Genomic DNA, 22,988 nt, shown 5'->3' with positions numbered 1-22,988 from the left:
TATGTCTGGGATAGGTAGAAAAAGTTTAAAGCTATATATATAAATATATGACCAGATAAGATGACCTTATGCGAAGGGAACCCCAAGATAGGGACACAAGTGGTTTTTGCTTTCTTGCTTTTGTTTCTACCATTTATAATGTACCATGTGATTCTGTTGTTTCTTTGTATGTTCCTCCCCCACGAAATAACCCCTGTTTTCACTGTATTTAATGTTGTTGCTCTGTATATTATATATACACTTCTCTAGTTTGAGGAAGGGAAGGGAAAAAATAAAAAGTTGAAAAAGGATACAGTTTGACCCGTTGTAACAATGAGATGTACAAGACACTCTGTTGAAAACTTTACAAGTTGAGCAAGGAGGGAGGGAGTGTAGTTTTAGAGGTGGGAGGGAAGTGATGGTAGGGGAAAAACAAAGGAGGAGGTAACAATGCTTGATAGGAAATGTACTTATTACCTTGCCCATGTAAGTGTCATCCCTCTGTACAGAATTTCACAATGAAAACATTAAAAAATCTTATGTATATTTATTGCAGAAATTTCTATTTGTCAAATTTATAAACAGAGATTAAATAACAATGAATAGAAAGTTATATCCAGCCATGGTGGAGCAAACTATGATGCATTACAGACATTAATCTTAAGAGAAAACCCAAAAGGTTCTTCTATATTGTAACTTTAAATTGAAGAATAATTTAGTAGCTTATACAAGACATTTCTCACACCACCTGAGGAAAGCAGAGTGAGAGGGAAGAAGAAGAGATAGAAGAATATGGAGATTGGCAAAGAGAAAAAGAGAGAGGTAGATACATAAGAAAGGTCCCACTAAAGAGACTCAGGGTTATTATAAAAGGAAAATGTGTGAGTAGAAATTTACAAGTACTGAACTAAACAATATCTAAGGATCATGTTAAAAGATGAAACTTTGTGAAGAGAAAAATACTAATGAAATGTATTAGAGGACTATGCAACATGGTAGAGTGTCAAAAGGAAGTTAGTATAGTTGAAAATTTAGAAAAATGATTCGGAAAGACAAGAGTGAACATAAACTCTTAAAGAGGGGATAATATAATTAAATTAAGATTAAATAGGAGGAACCAAACTATATTAGGAAAATTTAAATAGTGAGCACCATCACTTATGGCTACCACTACTAGAAAAATGAGCAAAAGACCTTATTCGTTGAAGTAAAAATTCCACAATACAAACTAATACAACAATGGGAAATTACTGTAGATTTAGACCAGACATATATACTAATCAAGCATATGAATTTGAACATAAGAAAATTAATTTCTTCTACTATATAGTCTTTTATCCCTGAAGCCATGTAGAGAATTTCTATTAAACATTAACAAGATGTTGTAGCACCTTGGGGCAAAAATGCAGCCTAGGAGTCCTGCCCCAGAGGCCAAGATGGAGAAGACCTCCACAGCCACCATGACCTTCCCCTTGGCACTGTGGTAGACAGGCAGGAAGGTGAGCCACACACTGCAGAACACCAGCATGCTAAAGGTCAGGAACTTGGCTTCATTGAAGGTGTCAGGCAGGTTCCTGGCCAGAAAAGCCACAGTGAAACTGGCCATAGCCAGGATGCCCAGGTATCCCAGGACACAGTAGAAGGCAGTGAGGGAGCCCTTGTTGCACAGGATGATTATGTGGCCATGTTCAGAATGTGCATCTGTGTCTACAAATGGAGGCGAAGTTCCCAACCAGAATCCACAGAGGGTCACTTGGATCAGGATGCAGATGGGTATAATGAATTTAGGAGCCCCTGATACCAGCAGCCACCTCAGCTTTCTTCCTGGAGAAGTGGCCTTGAAGGCCAGAACCACAATCACTGTTTTGGCTAAGACTGTAGAAACAGCCACAGTAAAGATAACCCCAAATGTGATCTGCTGCAGGATGCAGGTAACCGTGTTGGGACATCCAAGAAAAAGCAAGGAACAGAGGAAACAGAAGATGAGGGAGATGAGCAAGATGTAGCTGAGAATCCTGTTATTTGCCTTGACAATGGCAGTGTCATGGTGTTTTACGAATATCCCAAGAACAGCAGCGGTTAACATAGAGAAGCAGAGAGCCATGCAGGCCAGAGCCATGCCCAAAGGATCTCTGATGGCCAGGAAACTTGAATCTTTCAGGAGGCACTTGTTTCTCTGTGTGTTAGCATACTGATGATCTGGACATTTAATACACTGTTCCATATCTGGTAAGAAGTGTAAGTGCAATTAGTTTTTGTTGTGAACTCCTTTCCTTCAAAGAAATTAGGGTTTTGTTTATTTGGATGTAATCCTCACATGTAAGATGTAATCCTAACATTAGGTATCATAAACCCACTTTATTTCTTTTCTAAACAATAACTTCCTCTCATTTCAATCTTTTTTATTTAACCTTTTGTATTCAACTTTTTTCTTTCAGTAATTATCAAATGTGTGATAAAGTGACATTTGAGGCATTCTAATCTACTTGTGATTTCCTACACTTTTTTAAAACATTTTTAACAGAACTATACCCTGTTCTGCAATCCAATTGAAAATTGTAAATAATATGGCTTACATTTTCCTACATTTCTCTGTAAAATATTAATTTTATCCTGTGGCACATCCTTGATTCATCTCATTCTATTTTTCTCTCCAACTCATCTGTGAAGCAGTAGGAACAAAATAACCACTCCTGGACATTTCATAATAATGCTCACTTCTTAAAGTGAATCCACTTTTCTGAATACTTGCTTTGTGACACAAACAATTCTAGGCAGATGGAAAAAATATTTGCAATATCCATGTGTTCTGAGTGAACAAAAGGTAAATTTTAAGGTGAGCACAGTCTTACTAAGACTATGTTTACTTTCATGTTAGAGTTTATACTTGTCTTAACTCTAGACAATAAGAGAGATTAATGAAATAACTTGTCTTGCAGTAGACTAGAAAATACCACTAAAATATGTTATCCAAGCTGAAGATCTGTCCTATATCAACTAGCAACACTACCACTTGTGAAAATAAAATTATTAACAGAGAGAAGTAAAATGAGCTCTGTAATCAAAATGTACAACTTTTGCATTGAGTTACTGCATTGAGGAAAACTGGGGAGAAAGGAACAATTTCTTAGTAAGTTACAGACTTACCTGTCTCATTAGCAATCTCATTCTCAGCGCAAAGGGTACAATCAAAACAACAAGCAGCCTTTCCTTCTTGATGAGATTTCCTGAATCCAGGACCACAATTCTTACTGCAGACAGAGTGAGGAGTCTGAGGAAAATCAGGTATATATCAGTAACTCTTCAAACTTTCTTAACTAGTTCTTCAAAAATCCATTGTTTTAAAGAATCAGATTATTAAGCATAATGTTTCTATGCAACTAAGTCCAGTCAATTAATTGAATTAGCTTATACATTCTATATCCCATTATTCTGAAAGACTTTTATGCTACACATGGATTTCTAGCCTGTTGAACTATTGAACAGTATGGAATCTTAAAAAGTTGGAAATTAATGATGAACAAATAACTCCTAACGTACAGCCTCATGGAACTTTTGAGAATTCATGTCATTATATTTTGTCTCCTATTCATCTGTGACATGGGGCAAAGCAAGGAGTTGGACATAATTTTTATAAGGTTATGTGAACCCCAGGCCTAAGTTTTCAGTGGCCATGAAGAATGTCTTATTATAGACATCTTCAAAGTTTCCTCTCACAAAAGATGCCAAAGTAGCACCCATAGAAAGGAAGAAAATAAAATCTTCCACTACATAAAGTGATTCCTCAGGTATTTTATCATGGTGTAGGGAACCTACCAGAAAGATATAATTTATGTTTTTTACAATACTCTAAATAAATATTTAGAAACACATTTTCCTTTTTTTGGTGCTGATCCTGGGGTTTGAACTCAAGATCTAAGCAATGGCCTTGAGTTTGCACTACTTGAGTCACTGAGTCACAGATCTACTTCCAGATTTTTGGTGGCTAATTGGCAATAACAGTCTCATAACTTTCCTGCTTTGGCTGACTTTTCATCATGATATTCAATTCACAGCTATCTGAGTAGCTAGGAATATAGGAATAAGTGGCTGGCACTCAGGTATAAATTTAAAGGATGATATTTCCTTATGTATTTGTCCTTAAAATTATTATGATTAGATCCAACCCACCTCTGCAGTTCCTGTGGGCCACTCTACCATATCTTCATATAAAGACAGTTGATTATCATGGAGAGCATATGGAGAAAACTTTCCTATTTTCACTGTAAATTGAAGACCTTCTGGAAAATTCCAAATGTTCAGAATGTCATACTCTGGATCCAATTTCCTTTCATCATCCAAAATCACTTCATCTCCAGCAGGATTGTAAAAGTGGATGTTTTTCAGAAAAGGATGCAGCTAAAAGAGATACTTCATCTTATGGTGAAGTACATCACATAGTTAAGACAGAAAACCTGAACTATGAAAAGCTCCGATTGCCTTTAATCTCTGATTCTGAATTCATGAATAGGGGAAGTACCTAATGAAATATCACAAATAAAATCTGTGGAGGAATAAAAATAATCTTTTTGAATTCTGGTCATTTAGAAAAGAAACCGAAGGCCTTTTCTTCCCAAAAGAAACCAATGTGCTGTAAATAGACATGAATGGGACACTTCTCAGTTTTGTAGGTACAGCTCGGCATAAGCACTATTTTTATGAAGGTCTATACTTTGAGCTTGCTAAAATTTTAATTCCAAAGTTGAATGAAATGATCATTTATGAAATATATGAAAATTCTTTTCAGCAGGTCTTCCTTTGCTATTACTGAAGAAACCCCTAAGAGAAAACTGCATTTGAAGTTTTCACAACATTTGCTATGAGCATATTGAGGTTAGCTATAATGAAATAATATCACAAGACAGTGAGTTCACACCTGTAATCCCAACTATTCAGGAGGCTGGTATTTGAAGATTGCCATTCAAATCCAGCCTGGGCTGAAAAGTCCACAAGACTTGTCTCCAATAAATTACTCAGAAAAAAACTAGAAGTACTGGTATGGCACAAGTTGTAGAGTGCTATCCTAAGGCACAAAGGACCCAGGTAAAAGACCCTCGCCTTGATTTCAAGCCTCTGAACAAGCAAAATAAAAACAATTTACATAATCATGGAATACATTTTATTTTTGTTATTGGCAAGTTTTTTTTTTCTGAAACACATTTGAACATATGTCTATAAGATCTCATAATATTCAAAAGAAAATAATTTCCCGGGTTTGGGAAAACACCTGAAACATTTAATTTCATAGAATAAGTCATGCTCTAGGAAGTACCTTTGCTCATGGCGTATGCCATTGAACAAAGATGAAATTACCTGTGCAGGGGAAGGCACTGTTCCTTTTCTATTTTCCATTGTGTGATCTTCTGTTTGATGAAGAAGCATCTCATGGAGAGCCTGGGCCACAGCATACACAGCATTGTATATATGGTAACTATCTCCAGACATAGTCATGACAGAAATATACCCAGACAACCAATCCAAAGAGGCATCATGAGGACAATTGTCCCATGTTACACAGTCAGAGTCAGCATCTGAGCAATTAAATGACAGAAACCACATCCTAGCAAGAAAAATGTCTTCTGGGTATTTGGAAGGGTTTACTGCCTTGATAAAATCTGTGAATCCAGAAAGATCTGTATGATGATGTGAAAAAATAAGAGGAACATGCAATGAGCCTAGAATGAAATATTTCCTTCTCATGGTTAAATCCCACTGTGAGTTCATGATACAAACTTTGCCTTTGATTAAAAGTTGCTCAATACACACCATTAAATCTAGTAGTGATTCATTATCACCATATATGATGAGGACACTTGCTGAAGATTTATTTATCTCATTATAAACTTCAATTAATTTGAATAGACAAGACACACCTTTGCTTGAGATCAGTAGCTCATAGGCCACACAAACTCTGTTCTTGGTCATCTCTTCTTTCAATTCAGCAAGAACCCATGAACCATTCTCATCCTGTGAGGTCAACAGTCCTACCCAGCTCCAGCTGAAGTAAAGCAGTAAGGAGACCATGGCAGTGGCTATTGATGTGTCCTTTGGGGCTATCTGATAGAGAGCAGGAAACTTGTGATGGTCACTCAGAGCTTGATCAAAAGGCCCCATGGTAAGCTAAAGAGAAAAAAATTGTATGCTTCATGAATGAGATTATCATCCATCAAAATTTCAGTCTTAAAATATGTTAGGAACCAGTTTAAGTAGGTAGAAGGAAGGTTTTGTTTTAGTTTTGAAAAAACAATTTAATTGTTTTTCAATAGTTGTATAATATATAAATTTACTGTTAAATGTCTTCTGATATTTGTCATAATTTTTTATCAATTCTTCCTATCAATGTCATCTCCACCCACTCCTCACCTTTCCTAATTCCATTTTCATTCATGTATATTGAATATTGTGTTGTTTTTGCACCCATCCATTCCATTTTCCTCTGCCTTTTTCCATCAACACCTACCTGACTCAGACAAGATATGTTTCAGCTCTCCGGTGTTTATTTTTATTAGAAAAGACACAGCATGGACTTTCACCCCTTGTATACCATACTTTTACCAGATTTCTCATATATATGTATATATATCTATCTGTGTGTGTAAGAGGCTATATATATGTGTGCCATATTTATTTCATATTACATGGTTCATATTTTAAATCTAACTTCCACACATGACAGAACAAATTTCACATTTCTCAATCTGAACCTGACTTACTTCATTCAACATAGTATCTTGCATGTCTGTGTGCATGAGTGTGCAGTTACAAGTCAGTAGAGGGGCAAAAACTTATGTCCTCATTCATTTCCTTGGCTTTTCCCCTCAAGACTGGTCAATCACTTGATCCACATACTTACTTACTGCTTGTTGCTGGTTAATTGCAGATACAAAGTAACAACAGATGCTGGAGGGAATGTGGCCAGAAGGGAACCCTACTGCATTGTTGGTGGGAGTATAAACTTGTTCAACCACTATGGAAAGCAGTATGGAAGTTCCTCAAAAGACTCCATCCACATAGAGCTCCCCTATGACCCAGCAATCCCACTTTTGCGCATTTACCCAAATGATCAGAAACAAGACCATACTAAATCTACCAGCACAACTATGTTTATTGCAGCATTATTTACTATAGCTAAGATGGAACCAACCCAGATGACCCTCAGTAGATTAATGGATCAAGAAAATGTGATACACACAGACACAGACACAGACACACAGACACAGACACAGACACACACACACACACACACACACACACACACACACACACACACATGATCCCATCAGAAAAAAATAACATCGCCCATTTGTTAGGAAATTGAAAGACTTGGAAAAAATTATATTAAGTGAAGTAAGCCAGGCCCAAAGCAACATAGGTCCCATGATTTCCCTTATTTGAAATAACTAGTATATGTCTGGGATAAGTAGAAAAGGTCAAAAGCTATGTACATATGACCAGACAGGATGAAGTTAAGCAAAGTGAATCCCAAGATAAGGACATAAGTGGCTTTTTCTTTCTTGCTATTGTTTCTAATATATTTATTAAGTGCCATGTGATTTTTTGTTGCTTTGTATGTCCCTCCCCCATGGTATAACCCCTGTTTTCACTCTATTTGATGTTGGTATAATTTGGGGAGGAGAAGGGAAAAAACAAAATGTTTAAATAGGGATACAGGTTGACCCATTTCAACCATGAGATGTAGAAGACACTATGTGGGAAAATGAACTTTACAATTAAGAACTGGGGAGGGGGGAAGGGTGTGGGAGTGTAGTTGTGAAGGTGGGAGGTAAGGGATGATCCAGGAATAACAAAGGAGGAGGCAACCATGCTTGATAAGAAATGCATTCATTACCTTGCTCTTGTAACCATAACCTCTCTGTATTTTCCCAATAAAAACTTATTTTTAAAAAGTTTCCTAATTAGTTAGCATACAGGTGTGGGTCACCAGTACACTGCTCAACATATCTTCACACTGAAAAGTCATTTTCCATTCCCGGATTCTTTTAAAGAAAATTATTGATAAGGCTTGAAACAATAAATTATTTATTGATCTAAGTCTTCCATCTCCTTTTCTGAACAGTGAACATACACACACACACACACACACAAACACACACACACATCCCACTTTATATATCTTTGGGTACTTACTCTTTGGTGCAACAAAATTTGATAAGCTCATAAGTCTCTTCCTTTATTCTCTTCTAGCACATGAAATATTAGATATTTTTATATCTTTCTGTACATTCTACCCTCACCTGTGGAAATCTGTAGAGTCCCAGCAATGTCCCAATTTGGTCAGATGTCATTCCTAATGGTCCTGTCAGTACTGCTATAGACCTTCTGTCTCTCATACAGGAGTAGTTTGGAATCCTGTACTTCCCAAAGAGCCAAGTGAAGGGATTCTTGAACATTGTCCAAGCTCTAAAGTGAATATTATACATATCAAATCCCAGAGAGAAGTTGTGTAAAAGATCAGGGTTTTTGTTGATCTCCTCAACAGCAAAAGCCAAGGCCAAAACAAACTGATAGTTCTTGAAGATAAGCCTGTATAATAAGCATAGAAATTTAGGAAAAGAATTACAAAACCTGTCTTTGATCAATTGAATTCTTGATTTTCTGCTAATGAATGTTAAAATATTATCCTAATTGGAACAGAATGTGAATGCAATGTCTTATGTTTGTATATAAAATTAGTTAAGGACATGAAAGGAACATGCCATGAATGAGATTCAGAAACTTAATTAAGCTGAGAGACAGCTTCCTTTCCCCCCACTATTGCATGTAGCACAGCAAAAAGCTGTTGTCCATTGCATTAGGTTTTGATGAGACAGCAAATATTCTGTAAATCTTGTGTTTGAGTCACCCAGTTATATTATGTGTTTATATGGCAGGTCAGGCTAACTGATGAATCTACAAATTAAGAGTAACTTTCAGAAGCAAAATGTTCTTTATGAAAGATTATATAGTAAGCCATGCTAACAGACTCAAATTCCTGCAATATCAACTAGAACAATAGCTAAAATATAATGTGAGGAAATTTTATTTTTATTTATTCAGCAAAACAAAAGGGATACATCCAACTCTAGTGAACTAATTATGGAGAGGGGAACCTCCAATATGGATGTTAAGGAGAAAATTATAGGGAAGAATTACAATGCAATCCTAATTCCAATGTCACCATGGTAAAATGTGCTCACTATTCTCTTCCCAATTTATAGATAGATAGATAGATAGATAGATAGATAGAGAAACTGAAAAGGAACAAGTAGAAAGAAGTAAAAATGATCAAAGTACTTTTCATTTTTCTGTTTCATGTCTTGGAGTGCCAGGTGTGTGTGTGTGTGTGTGTGTGTGTGTTTGCACGCACATGCACACACTTGCACATGTGTGCATGTGCATGTACATGCTAAAGAAATTCATATAATGAAATCAACAGACATTGTTCAAAAATGGAAACAATGAAGGCACATCGGAAGTACTAATTAAAGAATTTACTTGTTCATCATACACTGTAGGTATATGTGAAGTCTTCTAAACAGAAGAAAATAGTGACTTTGACGAAAATCTAATTGAACCACACATATGACAGAGCACTGTAAAAATGAAGATGTGTGAAAAGGTTAATCAAAAGTTGACGTCAGTATTTTCAAAAACGGAATTGTGAACAAAGATAGTGTACTATTCTTTAACATGAAAGGCAATCAAATTTTTGACCATCACATCTATAGCAAGCTGTCTCATGATCTCACAAGTGAAATACTTATACAGGGAAGATTCTCTAAACTATAACAGAAATGGGATTCATACCATATAGATATGCTCTCATTTCCCTAATAACTGAGTCCTCAATAGTATCCATATAAGTCAAGAGAATGTGGCAAGAAATCTTTTCAGTACTCCAGATAACATATATGTAAACTATCCACAAAGAATATTGAGCCTACGAAAGATATCCTTTAGAAATGAAGAAAGGATAAAGATATTCCCAGAGAAACACTGTTAGGAGTACCCAAGCAATAAATGAGCTAATGACTTCAGAGAGACTTCTCAGAAGAAGAAATAATAATAGTGAATAGACACATTAAAAATGTTTAACATGGAGTTCGGAGGAAGATGGTGGAGAAGAAGCTGATGGATAAACAAGTTCTCACATAGAAAGCAGTTTTAGTGTTCCAGTGAACAGTCCTAGACTAGAGAATCACACCAAGTGTGCCATCACAGTACAGAATTTGGCCAGAGAAGGAAAATCCACGCAAGGAGACAGATCTGAGCATTTGCCGGTAGCTGCAGATACTGTGGCTGTGGTGGTAGTGGCTGCGGTCATAGCCACCATACTTACAGAGAGTCGGGATAAAGGAGCCAGAAGCAGTGGGTGAGCAGATTCTACTCAACACCTGCAAAAACTGACAAGGAGCAGTTATCTTCATCCTACAGATGGCAGATCAGAGATAGCCCAGGAACCAAGACTCTGGCATGAGTAGAACACTGATGTCCTCACTCCTTCTCAGGGAGCAGAGGAAGGAAGGCCACCCCTCCCCCCAACACCAGAGATGTCCATCTTTGATACTGACAGAGGCCCGACTGAGCCTGACCAGCCATGTTCAGCCCCACCCAGGGGAAAGTCACCCAGCCCAGGCAAAGGAAGCTCGGCCCCCGGACCAGTGACTTTCTTCACTGGGTAAATAGAGCCAGAGGCTTCCCCTCCATACAGCAGCCTTGACAATCAATTGAAATTAGTAAACATAAACCCTGAGAATGGCTCCAGGCTGGGTTCTGTGAGTGTCTCAGAAACTAGCTCCTCAGAGAAAAGCTAGTGTTTGCTGAAAGGCCTCAACTCTACCCAGAACCTACCCTCATCAGAGCATTCCCAAACTAGAGGAAACAGCCATCTCCCTCTTTTGTGATACTCAAAGCAGATCTCCTTCCCACTGAACTAGCCTGGAAAGAATATCACAAAATCCTGGATAAGACAGAGCATTTTTCTGCCAGCTCAAACAAACTGACTTAAGAAACTAATCAAGCCACAGGAAAACCAAACACCACTAGCAGACCAGAGACTCCACCAAGAGACTGGGTACTGACACAGGGGATATACAGGATCTTCCTATTACCACTCCCCCCCCCCGAAAAAATCGAAGAACTCATTTTTGTACCTTTAAAAATTATTTTTAAAATTTTTCTATTAATACTTTTTATTTTCCTCTCATAATTTTTATTTTAGGTGCATATGTGTGTGTGCTTTTTAAAAAATTTCTTCTGAACTTTTTGTCAGTTTTTTCTTTTCTTTTTTCTCTCTTTCATTCTTTCTTGCATGACTTAATTGCTATTCTGCTCATCCCCAGATATATACCAGTTGTAGATTTTTAGACCTTATCCCTCATTGTGTACATAGTCCAGAAATTAATTATGCAATTCACAACCTCTTAGGCTTAACTTCTTTAATAGCAGTATCATCTCTGTATACCCATATAGAGAGATATTCTCAAGTAACTAATTTTAAGAATTTTTATTTTTTATATTTTCATGTCTCCTTTCTATCCCTACCCTCCTCTCAACCTATCCTTTCTTCTCTCAATATCATTTCTTTAGTCTTATGTAATTTATAAGTTTTTCACTTTTAAAATTCAAATTTTATCCTTCCATTTTTTCTTTCTTTTTTTTTTTTAAAAAAAATCTCTCTCCTATCATTCTGTCCAATCCATTTCCCTCACTGAGTTTAGGACTTTGTTAAATTCACTCTCCTTTTATCTCTCCACATCCTTCTAATCCTATTGTCCCCACATTTTCCCCTAAACCTAATAATTTCTGGTTTGCCAAATTCTTGCTTGCTGTTCTTACCCATTAATCCATAGTTGTTTGATGTTGAAAGATTGTATCTGTTGAACTAGATTGTATCTGCAGCCATTTAGACTGTGCAACTTCAGTGCTTTCATTGATGCTTGCCTTAAAATAGTGTTCTAGCACAAAATTGGTGTTACTTTCATACTATATAGGCAGAACAAGCCGGAAAAACAAGAAAAATGGCAAGTCCAGGTATCTCAACTTCCACTCATGGTAATCAGGTGACAGAACACCTAATAAATAATCCAGTGGAGAGTTCCCAAAAAGCTCTACAAACATTACTGGTAAACAGGGTGAATGAAAATATTGAAAACCTGCAAAGGACACAGTGTGAGCATGATAGTGAGAAAGAGGAGGCAAACCAAAGATTAATACAGGAATCTCGTGAGCATGAGGAAGCTAGTCAAAGATTAATACAGGGATTGAGTGAGCAGGTTGAGAACAGTTAAACAGAAAGACAGGAATTGAATGAGCAGGCTGAGAACACTCAAAGAGAACTACAGGAATTGAATGAATGTGAGGAAGCTAATCAAAGAGTAATACAGGAATTGCAAGAGTGGGATGAGAATAGACAAAGATCAATAGAGGCATTCATGGAATCTATAAATAGAGAGCTGAAAGAATTCAGGGAGAACACAAAGGGAATGCTGAATGGAGCCCAACAGAAGGGATGAGAGTCCAAGGAAACCATAACCAATCAACTAAGTGATTTGAGAATAAACAGTGAACACCAAATTAAGGAAGCAAAGAAGGTCATACAAGATCTAAAACAAAGTTCCAACAAAGAATTGTAAGCAATCAAAGCTGACCAATTAGAAGGAAAAGAAATAAAAAAATAGTAGAAAGTCTTGACAGTAGGTTAGACAATGCAGAAGATCAAATCTCGGGGATTGAAGACAGCCTAGATATTATAGAGAAAGAACATAAAACTATCCAAGACAAATCCAAGAGATATGATAGATCCATTCAACATTTGGAAAACACCATCAGAAGGCCTTATCTGAGGATAATGGGTGCACAGGAGAACCTAGAGGCAGAAGTTAATGGTCTAGGAAATTTGTTTAACAGGATCCTAGCAGAGAACTTCCCAAACATGCAAAAAGATAGGCCTATTCCAATACAAGACACTTTTAGAACCCCAAATAGACCAGACTAGAACAGGACATCCCGCAATCACATTATAATCTGCACAGGATCAATTTAGACCAAGGAAAAGATCTTTAAAGCTGTCAAGGAGAAAAGATCAATCACCTACAAAGGGAAACTAATTATAACCAACTCAGATTTCTCATCAGAGACAATTAAAGCAAGAAGAGCCTGTAATGATATATGCCATGCCCTATTGACAAACAACTCTTAACAAAGAATACTGTACCCAGCTAAACTCTCCCTCACAAGTGAAGGTCAAATAAAAACCTACCATAGCAAAGAAAAACTGAAGCAATATATATCCACCAACCAACTCTACAAAAGATACTTAAAGATGTCCTACACATAGAAAACCAAAAAGACCACAATAAAGGCCAAGAAACTGCACCCAAACTGAGAATCCAAGAACCATAGGAAGAACCCAGTTGTGGCAGCCCACAAGAAGGTGATAACATGGCAGTAACTACCAAATACTTCTCAGTCCTAACTCTCAACAATAACAGATTTAACTCTCCAATTAAGCGACATTGACTAGTTGGATTGAAAAGCAAGACCCTTCTATCTGCTGCCTGCAGGAGTCACATCTTGCCCGTAAAAACAAACACATTTTCAATGTTAAAGGCTGGAACAAAATCTACCAAGCAAACAGCCCCCATAAACAGGCGGGAGTTGCAATCTTAATATCAGATAAAATAGACTTCAAATTAAAAGTAGTGAGAAGAGATAAAGAAGATCGTTACATACTAATTAAGGGATCTCTCCTTCAGGGGGATATTACAATTCTAAATATCTATTTGCCAACAATGAAGCACCCAAATTTATCCAAGAAACACTACTTTTCCTCAAATTTCACAAAGATCCAAAGACATTAATTGTGGACTTTAACACACCACTATCCCCACTAGATAGATCAACTCGGCAAAAACTCAACAGTGAAACCGCAAATCTAAACAACTGCATAGATCAACTAGATTTAACAGACTTCTAATGAATATTTCACCCAGCAGCATCAGAATACATGTTTTTCTCAGTAGCATATGGAACATTTTTCCAAAATAGACCACATTTAGGTCAAAAAGCAAACGTCCAAATTCAGAAACATTGAAGTTATGCCTTGCATTCTCTCAGACCACAAGGGAATAAAATTAGAACTCAACACCAAAAGCCACTAAAGAAGGTCCTGTAACAACAAAACTGAGGCTGAACAACAAACATTTGAATCACCAGTTGGTCATGGAAGGGATTAAAAAGGAAATTCAAATGTTCATGGTATTCAACAAAAATGAACACACAAATTACCAGCTCCTCTGGGACAAAGCAAAGGCAGTTCTCGGAGGCAATTTTATAGCTCTGAGTTCCTACATCAACAAATTTGAGAGATATAAAACCAACAATGTGACATCTGAAGGTCCTTGAAAAAGAGCAGTAAGATAAATCCCAATCCAGTAGAGGGAGAGAAATAATTAAAATAAAAGCAGAATTATTATTATTTTTACTGTAAAAATAACATAGAGGGGTTAAAATTGCATGGGCAAGATAGTGAGTACATTTTTTATCAAGCATTGTTGCCTCCTCATTTGTTACCCCGTACCATACCTTCCCCTCTCCACCCTCCCAACCCTATACCCCCTACCACCACTACCCCTATGCCCCCTACACCCCAAAGTAGTAAAGCGCATTTTTTATTAAACAAATTAGAATCCAAAAAAACATAGAAAGAATTAACAAAACAAAGAGTTGGTTCTTCGAAACTATTAATAAAATTGACAGACCCTTAGCAAATCTTATCAGAAAAAGAAGAGAACACACTCAAATACATAAATTAGAATGGAAACATCACCAGAGAAACAACCAAAATTCAAAACACTATAAGGGTATACTTCTCAAACCTTTATGCTAATAAGTTTGAGAACTTGGCAGAAATGGACCATTTCCTAGCAAATATCTACATGCCACAACTAAACTAAATGAGATAAACCATCTTTTTTTTTCCAGGGCTGAAGACCGAACCCAGAGCCTTGCGCGCGCTGGGCAGGTGCCCTTCCACTGGGCTAAACCCCAAGCCCCTGAGGTAAACCATCTTAACTGGCCAATATCAAGCATTGAAATAGAAACAGCAATAAGAGACCTTCCATCTAAGAAAAGCCCAGGACCAGATGGTTTTACAGTGAAATTCTATAGGCATTAAAAGCAGAGCTCACACCAATACTCCTCCAGAGAAAGTAAACTACCAAACGCATTCTATGAAGCCATCGTAACTCTCATCCCCAAACCAGGCAGAGACTCAGCAAAGGAAGAGAACTTTAGACCCATTTCTTTGATGAACATTGATGCAAAACTTCTCAAAAAATTTTTGGCCAATCGACTTCAACAATTCATCCAAAAAATCATACACCATGAACAAACAGGATTCATTTCAGGGATGCAAAGCTGGTTCAATATATGCAAATCAATTACTATAATTGTGCCCATCACACTCTAGTAAGGCTACAGGAAAACCATGACAATATGCACTTAACATGAACATACAATGGAATAGTTTTTATCAATAAATGAATAGTTTAATGTAGTCAAAATTATTCAGTTTAATTAACTGATTAAAACTTGATTAAATGACATGTTTTTAAGGAAAACTGCAAGAAATAAACAAAACCATTTGGACAAAAAAATTAAAACAGGATGTGAGAATCTATAGATATTGAGAAAGGAGCAATAAAATGATACTATATCACTTGTTCTCTCTGTATTTGATTTTGGTACCCTGGAATTATATATATATATATATATATATATATATATATATATATATATATATATTTGAACTAGGGAAAGGAATGGGAACAACAGAATGGTGAGACAAAGGACAAGGGGGAAACCAATGCAACAGCAATATAAATAATACAATATATTGGAAATGACCTATACAACTTGGAGATGTTGGTGTGTGGAGGAGGGAAAGTAGGAGAAAATGAGGGAAGTGGTAACAAGTTTGACCAGAAATTTACTTATTACCTACAAATATAAAAAAGGAAATTAAATGAAAAAATGACCTTTGTTTAAATCATGAGTATAGATACTCTGTATCTCATGAAACTAGAAAAAAAACAAATTTAGTAGAAGGAATGAAATATTCAAGTAGAAGTAAAAGTATTAGAGAAAAAACACAACAACATTCATCAATCTAGCAAACAGAAAGTTCCACAAAAACAACACAGCCATAAGACTTAAATAAAAATCATGATGCATCAAATGGGAAAGCAATAACATTACACATGTCAGCCACACATACCTCCCATTATTCTGTATGCTAGAATCAGTACAGTGAATATATTGCTGAAAAATCATTTACAGATTCAGTTCAGTCTCCATCAATATTCCTTACACTTCAATCACACAAGTAGAAATGGCAAAATGAAATATTGGGAAAAAAGAATTATTCAATTAGCCAGAGCTATCTTCAGACATGAGTAATACTGAACTATCCCTATGCCTATTTTTCTGCCCATAACAGCAGAAGAAAACACTGATTAAAAATAGACACATAGATACAAAAAATAAGGCCAAGTTAGTAATTGCAAAAAAACTACAGATAGCTGATTCTTGGAGAAGCTTCCAAATAATCCAGAGTCTAAACATGATACTCTTAGCAAAGGGTGGCATTCTGAAATTGGGTATCGATGTGTAAAACACTAAAACTGTACCCCTAATATTTTTAAAATCAAAATTAATCAGTTCTTTAAAAACAATGTTTTTAGTCCATCATGGGGCTTGAACTCAGGACCTGGGTGCTGTCCCTGAGCTCTTCTGCTCAAGGTTAGTGTCTAGCATTTGAGCCACAGCTCCTAATTATATTTTTACTAAAGACTGGAGCTTTACAAGTAATAGAAAAAATGAAGGAAAACATCCATACAAAAGTAACTTTAAAAATAAGTCCAAGAAGTAATTACATAAACACTACAGGTATGTGATTTTTGGGGAAGTTGCTAAATAATAGATAGCCTAAACATGACACCTTTAGCAAGAGTAGTGTTGTGAAACTGGATATACATGTGTGAAATGCTAAAACTAGACCCTTTGTATTTGTAAAATCAAAATTAATCAGCTTTTTTAAACAGCTTTTTTCTTTTTTTCCCTTTTTGTCAATCATGGAGCTTAAAGTCAGAGCTTGGGTGCTGTCCCTGAACTCTTCTGCTCAAAGTTAGCACTTTGCCACTTTGAGCCACAGCTCTATATCCTTATTAGCTCTTAATAGAGACTAGAACTTTGCATGTAATAGAGAAAAGGAAACCATACATACAGAAGTAACTTACACAGAACTCAAATAGCTCATAAAATAATAGCACGGATTAAGCTCTGTTTTTCACTAAGTTGTAGAGTCATTTGTCTTATTTGCAAGGCCCTAAATTCCACTCCCAAAAGTGGAAAAGTAAAGTAACTGTCCTTGTACCTAATAGAAAAGTTTCAGCACAATGAGAGAACTGGTGGGACAGACAAATGAATAATTAAAAATCTTGCTAGGTACTCATCTCACAGAGGACAGACAGCATAGTGTAAAACAATTTTAAGACTTAAATAGCATTTGAGAAAAATCCAATCAAGGAAGAGAGCCTTTAAAAATTGAAAGTACAAATAGAAATCAGCACCAAAAAATATTTAATGATTTGAGCAATGATGACACCCATCAATTGCCCATCAACACAGATATAAATTGTCCATTTGGTGATGGTATATAAAAATTAAAGATTGGAGATTCTTCAAGAAATTAAAACTACCTCTACTGGTAGATTTTGCCTTTAATCCTGGCTGATCAAGAGGCTGAGAACCACAGATCCTGAGTCAAAACCAGCTGGGGCAGAAAAGTCCATGATATTCTATCTTAAGTTAATCAACAAAAAGCTAGAAGTGGATATGAAGCTCAATTGGAAGAGTATCATCTTCGAGAGAAAAAGCTATCCACAAATGCGAAGCAAACAAAGTACTAGTGTCTTGAGCTTAGCAACATCAGAAAGCTGAAAATGAGCAGAACTTAGAGATATGGGAGAGAAAAAAGGATGTACAACAAGGTATAAAACATGATCATAAAAGAGTGTTTGAATATAATCAAAGTACACACCTGTGTTGTGGAACTGCAATATAAACCAGGTATTGACACAATCCAATATTGTGTAAAAATTGGTAAACATCACTGTAATGCCAGCAGGCTTAAATTCAAGCTAAATCTCTTACCTACTCATGTTGAAATTTAGTGTTCTATCTGCAAGAAAAGCTTATGGATCAATATTGCTATCTGTAGTCAATAGCATACATCAAATGTTGCTAACCAAACCAGACTTACTTTGTATCTGTGGGTAGCTAAGAAACATCCATGGATTAAACCATAATACTCAGTATGTCTATATTAGCACACTAACAAAAATAATCAAATGTATTTTTGGAAATTTAGAGAATAAAAATCAGATGAACCTGGGTAAATAGTGGGGAATACAAAGAATAAGCTAAGCCAGGCACTAGTGATTCATGCTTAGAGGCTTAAATACTGAGATCTGAGGCTGAGATCTGAGGAGAATGTTTGAAGCTAGGTTGAGCAGGGATGTTTGTGAGACTCTTATCCCCATTTAACTACCAAAAAGGCCAGAAGTGGACCTGTGGTTTAAATGCTAGAGCAATAGCTTTCATCAAAACTGTTCAGAAACAGGGCCCAGGTCCTTAGTTCCAAGGACCTGCACAAAAGGAAAAAAGATAATCTACATACCAGTGATATATAAGGTAAAGTCATATATCTTCCATGGCACAGAAGAGAGTAATTCCTACCCTTGGATCACTGTTCTCAAATGTGGGCAGCTACCTCAGAGTATGTCACACCATCCCTTGTAAACAAGTGGAAATAGTAGTCACAATGACATTTTTTCTCTTGCAATAAGAATCAGTTTGCTAGAGTTTCTTGAATTTCTGTACAGTCAGTTTTCTTTTCTTTCTATTTCTTAGTGTAACCATTTATTAGTGAGACTCTGTGTTACAGACCAAAAGTCAAGAACATTCATTGAAGTAAAGTAGATCATTCAAGTAAAGTAGAATTCACCTGGGGCAGATAAACTTCTCCCATAAGTGATCTTTAAAAAGCTAACTTTTCTGGTAAGACATGGGTTGAGCAGCATATCTGATATAAAATAATGACACAATGTATAGTTTGAAACAGTAACTACTTGTCTACAGTAAGAATGTGTGTGTTTGTGTGTGTGTGTGAGAGAGAGAGGGGGGGAGAGACACAGAGACAGAGAGACAGAGAGTTCAAGGTCATGAAATCAGTGCCTGGACAGTGTCCTTGAGCTTTTTTGATCCAGGCTAATACTTCTGTCACTTGATCCACAGCTTCACTTACAGCTTTTGGATGGTTAATTGGAAATAAAAGTCTCACAGATTTAACTGCCTGAGCTGGCTTCAAACCTTGATCTTTAGATATCAGCACCATAAGTAGTTAAATTTACAGGCATGAGCCACCAGCCTACCATAAGAAATTTTATCCATATTCTCATAATGTAGATGTTACTGAAGAAAAGTTCTTACAATACTGGCCTATGGAAGCAGTAAATGTGGCTTCAGCCTTTTAGTACAGATCACATGTGAGTGATTCAGCTTCAGTGTGATAACATTACTTCATTCTCTGTAATGACAGCGGAAATGGAGGAGACACAGGGATGTTAGAGTAAAGTGAAGAATTTTCTGACCTGGAAAGGAGAAGCTGTATGGAAGGAAGTAGGGTCTTCTCCTATTAGCAGGCAGAAAATCATTCAACTGTAGTCATATGACAGGATGAGACTGAGCTGCTCATGGTGCAATCAGTTGGAGTTCAGCATAGACAAGACAGATTACATTGATGTGTGCCCCAGGATTTCCTCAGCCATTGCCCATCCTCAGAACAAAACAGTAAATGGGAATAAAAAGATGAGTTACTGACGGCATTTGATCTTCGTGGCTGGAATCATGGTTGTTACTGTGATCTATTCCCAAAGTGTAGAGAGGGAACAATCCAGTGATCATCAGGTCTCCATCCATATGTGCTCGGTGCTTCATAGTAGAGAAGCAGCTAGTACCAGCCAAGGACCTGACAAGGAGGGGAAGCTGGAGAAGAAGGAGTGTGAAAACCAAAAGGCACATCCCTGAAGCATCTGCCATGCTGAATTTCTGGTTAGAAGTGAGGTCCACATGTCAGGTATGTATATTTGTATGTCTTTTTATATGTGCATATGTGTCTCCTTTTTGATAATGATCTACACTATAACTCCCCTTTCATCAAAGCCTTTTCTGAGTCCCCGAAATAATGTATAAAATTATTCCCCAGAGCCTTCATCCAGGAGAAAAACATGAGATGGAAAACACATTTGTGGAGTTTTCTTCACCCCAGGTGCTATGATTTCATCCAGGACCACAGATAGTGAGGCCCCAGAGATGGAGTAATCTTGGAATTTTTGTCCAATATCTGTGTCAAGAAACTGTTTGCATAAAAGGCATTTGGGATGATGCAACTGGATCACCTCAGAGGATGCCATGTGCTGTGCATGGTGAAATGTCCACAAAAAGCATATGCCTGTGAGATGTCAACTAAAGTTCTGAGAGCATCACACCCAGAGGATGTGTTCACACACACACACACACACACACACACACACACACACACACACACACACACACAATGTCCATAACAGCCACAGAACATTGGTGGTTGATAACAGGGAGCTTTCAATAAGAAATCCATGTGCAGAGCACTCTAAAAATTCAGTCATTTACTATTGCCTGAGGAAGCAATGCTGCTGCTCAAACTAGAAATTACATGTCAATAACTCAAGGTTAATGCTGAAATTGAATTCCACTTTTGCAGTCTGAAATTTTACCTTCAAAAACTTTATTATTACTTAAGTTGCTAAAATAGATCAAGACTTATTCATGATGCACTGGGTTGAGAGCCTGTGATAGAAGAAATTCTTCTGTATCACAAAGCTAAATCAGTATCAAAAGTAACTTTATGCTTTCTATTTGCTCACATATATTAGATGTGAATTCCATTCAGAGATTTCAGTGGTCCCAGAGAGCAGAGCTACATCAGGGCTGTTGATATATTCTACACAAGGCTGTAGTGTTCGATGCATATTTTGATACATTTCTTCAGAACCATATACTGGGTCTCAGAAAATATACATCACATATGTACTTTAAAAATGCAAGAGAAAATTTTGTCATTGTATTTGATTCTGGTGCCCTGTCTCTTGAATATACAATTTTCTAATTTGGGGAGAGGAAAGGAAATGACAAAATGCTAAAGCAAGGACACAGGTTGACCTATTGTAACAATGAGATGTACAAGACACTATGTTGAAAATGAACTTTACATCTCCTGGAAATGGAGTATATGGAGAGGTAGGGAGAGAAGGGATAGTAGGGGATAAACAAAGGAGCGGGTAACAATGCTTGATAGGAAATGCACTCATTACCTTACTCATGTAACTATAACCCCTTAGTACAGCATCTTTACAGTAAAAATACTTTAAAATGTAGAAGGAAAAGCTAAAAAAATGAGATTGCCACTCATCTTTACAGTTGTATATTCTGTACATTATGTAGGATTTTATCACTTATTTTTTTAAATTATTAGTAGCATGAATTTGCTGGACAGAGGATTGAGTTAGACAGGTGCATGTATGCATCTAATGGACCTCAGTCTCACAAAGTGGTGGCACTTGTTCAAATCATAAATCTATAGTTTCTTGAGAAACCTACATATTGATGTCCATAGTGGTTGCATGAAATTACATTTCCATCAATAGTGTGTGACCTTCCCTTGCCCTCCATTCTTAAAAATATTCCTTATGATAGACATGATCACTGGAGTAAGATTAAATTAAGTGTTGTTTGGCTTTGCATTTCCTTTATTAACCATTTAGACTTCTGATTTTGAGAAGTATCTTCAAGTTTGTTCACCAATTTGTTAATTGTATTGTTAATTCTTTAGGGGTTTAGTTTTCTGAGCTTCCTATATATTCTTGTCACTAGTCACTTGCCAGATGTTTAGTTGGTAAGTTCTGCAGGCCATCTATTCAGTCTGGTGAGTGTTAATTTTGTTTTGCCAAAGGTTTTTAGCTTGATTAATCTCATTTGCAAATTCTTGTTCTTATTTGCTGAGTTATTTGAAGTTAAAAAAAATTAAATTTTATTGTAAAGGTGATGTACAGATAGTTGCAGTTACATAAGTACATAAGTGAGAAGAGTTCTTTTTGAACAGTGTTTACCTTTTGTCCCACTATTTGTGTGCTTCCATTTTCCCTCCCTAAATCAGGTAAACTTACATCCATGAAAAGAGTACAGAAATTAAAAAATAGCAACAAAGTGGAATAAATCAATAAAAACAAGGATGGAAAAAAAGAACTGGAAATAGTACAATAAAGAACACCTTGTTTCCATTTTTGAGGTTAATTTCAATAAACATCATTTTATATGATTATATACACATAGCTTTCTAAATTTATTTTATTGTGAAAATATTGTACAGATGGTTTAAAATTAGGTGGGCAAGATAATGAGTACATTTTTTATCAAGCATTGTAGCCTCCTCCTTTGTTTCCCCGTCCCATCCCTTCCCATTATCCCCTCGCCTCCCCACTACCTAATCCTCCCGTCCCCCCACCAAAGTTGTAAAGCTCGTTTTCGACATAACGACTTGTACATCTCATTGTTGCAATGGGTCCACCTGTATCTCTATTTAAACTATTTGATTTTCCCCTTCCCCTCCAAAAATTATACCGACATGAAATACAGTGAAAGCAGGGGTTATTCTGTGGGGGAGGAACATACAAAGCAACAAAGAAAAAATCTTATAAATGTGTTAGAAACAAACACATGAAAGAAAAAAAACATTTGAATACGTATCTTAGGGTTCATTTCCCTAACATCACCTTATCTGACCTTTTCTGCTTGACTCAGACATATAC

At 36.5% G+C, this 22,988-nt stretch overlaps 1 protein-coding gene across 1 annotated transcript; it reads right to left on the bottom strand.

Moving 5' to 3' along the window:
* Positions 1-1,288: 1,288 nt before the first annotated feature.
* LOC105990251 (vomeronasal type-2 receptor 116-like) lies at positions 1,289-20,181 on the bottom strand. The gene is made up of 6 exons (XM_013022611.1): positions 19,964-20,181; positions 8,274-8,562; positions 5,332-6,138; positions 4,150-4,377; positions 3,127-3,250; positions 1,289-2,205 (listed from the first exon to the last, which is right to left on the bottom strand). Exons 1-6 carry the CDS (start codon positions 20,179-20,181, stop codon positions 1,289-1,291), a joined length of 2,583 nt encoding a protein of 860 aa, XP_012878065.1.
* Between the last annotated feature and the right edge of the window lie 2,807 nt (positions 20,182-22,988).

Source organism: Dipodomys ordii, unplaced genomic scaffold (assembly GCF_000151885.1).
Source record: "Dipodomys ordii isolate 6190 unplaced genomic scaffold, Dord_2.0 Scaffold64, whole genome shotgun sequence".
Classification (NCBI taxonomy): domain Eukaryota; kingdom Metazoa; phylum Chordata; class Mammalia; order Rodentia; family Heteromyidae; genus Dipodomys; species Dipodomys ordii.
Note: the sequence above shows the minus strand (reverse complement) of the source record. Positions and strands in the feature narration are given on the sequence as shown.

What these genes read in the sequence shown, in the direction of transcription:
- LOC105990251 (XM_013022611.1), bottom strand. Translation starts at nt 20,181, where the DNA reads ATGGCAGATGCTTCAGGGATGTGCCTTTTGGTTTTCACACTCCTTCTT. An exon ending in GGCCCACAGGAACTGCAGAG is followed by an intron (nt 3,251 to 4,149) that starts GTGGGTTGGATC and finishes GATTTTCCTCAG; the next exon opens with ACTCCTCACTCTGTCTGCAG. An exon ending in TGAGATTGCTAATGAGACAG is followed by an intron (nt 2,206 to 3,126) that starts GTAAGTCTGTAA and finishes ACTTCTTACCAG; the next exon opens with ATATGGAACAGTGTATTAAA.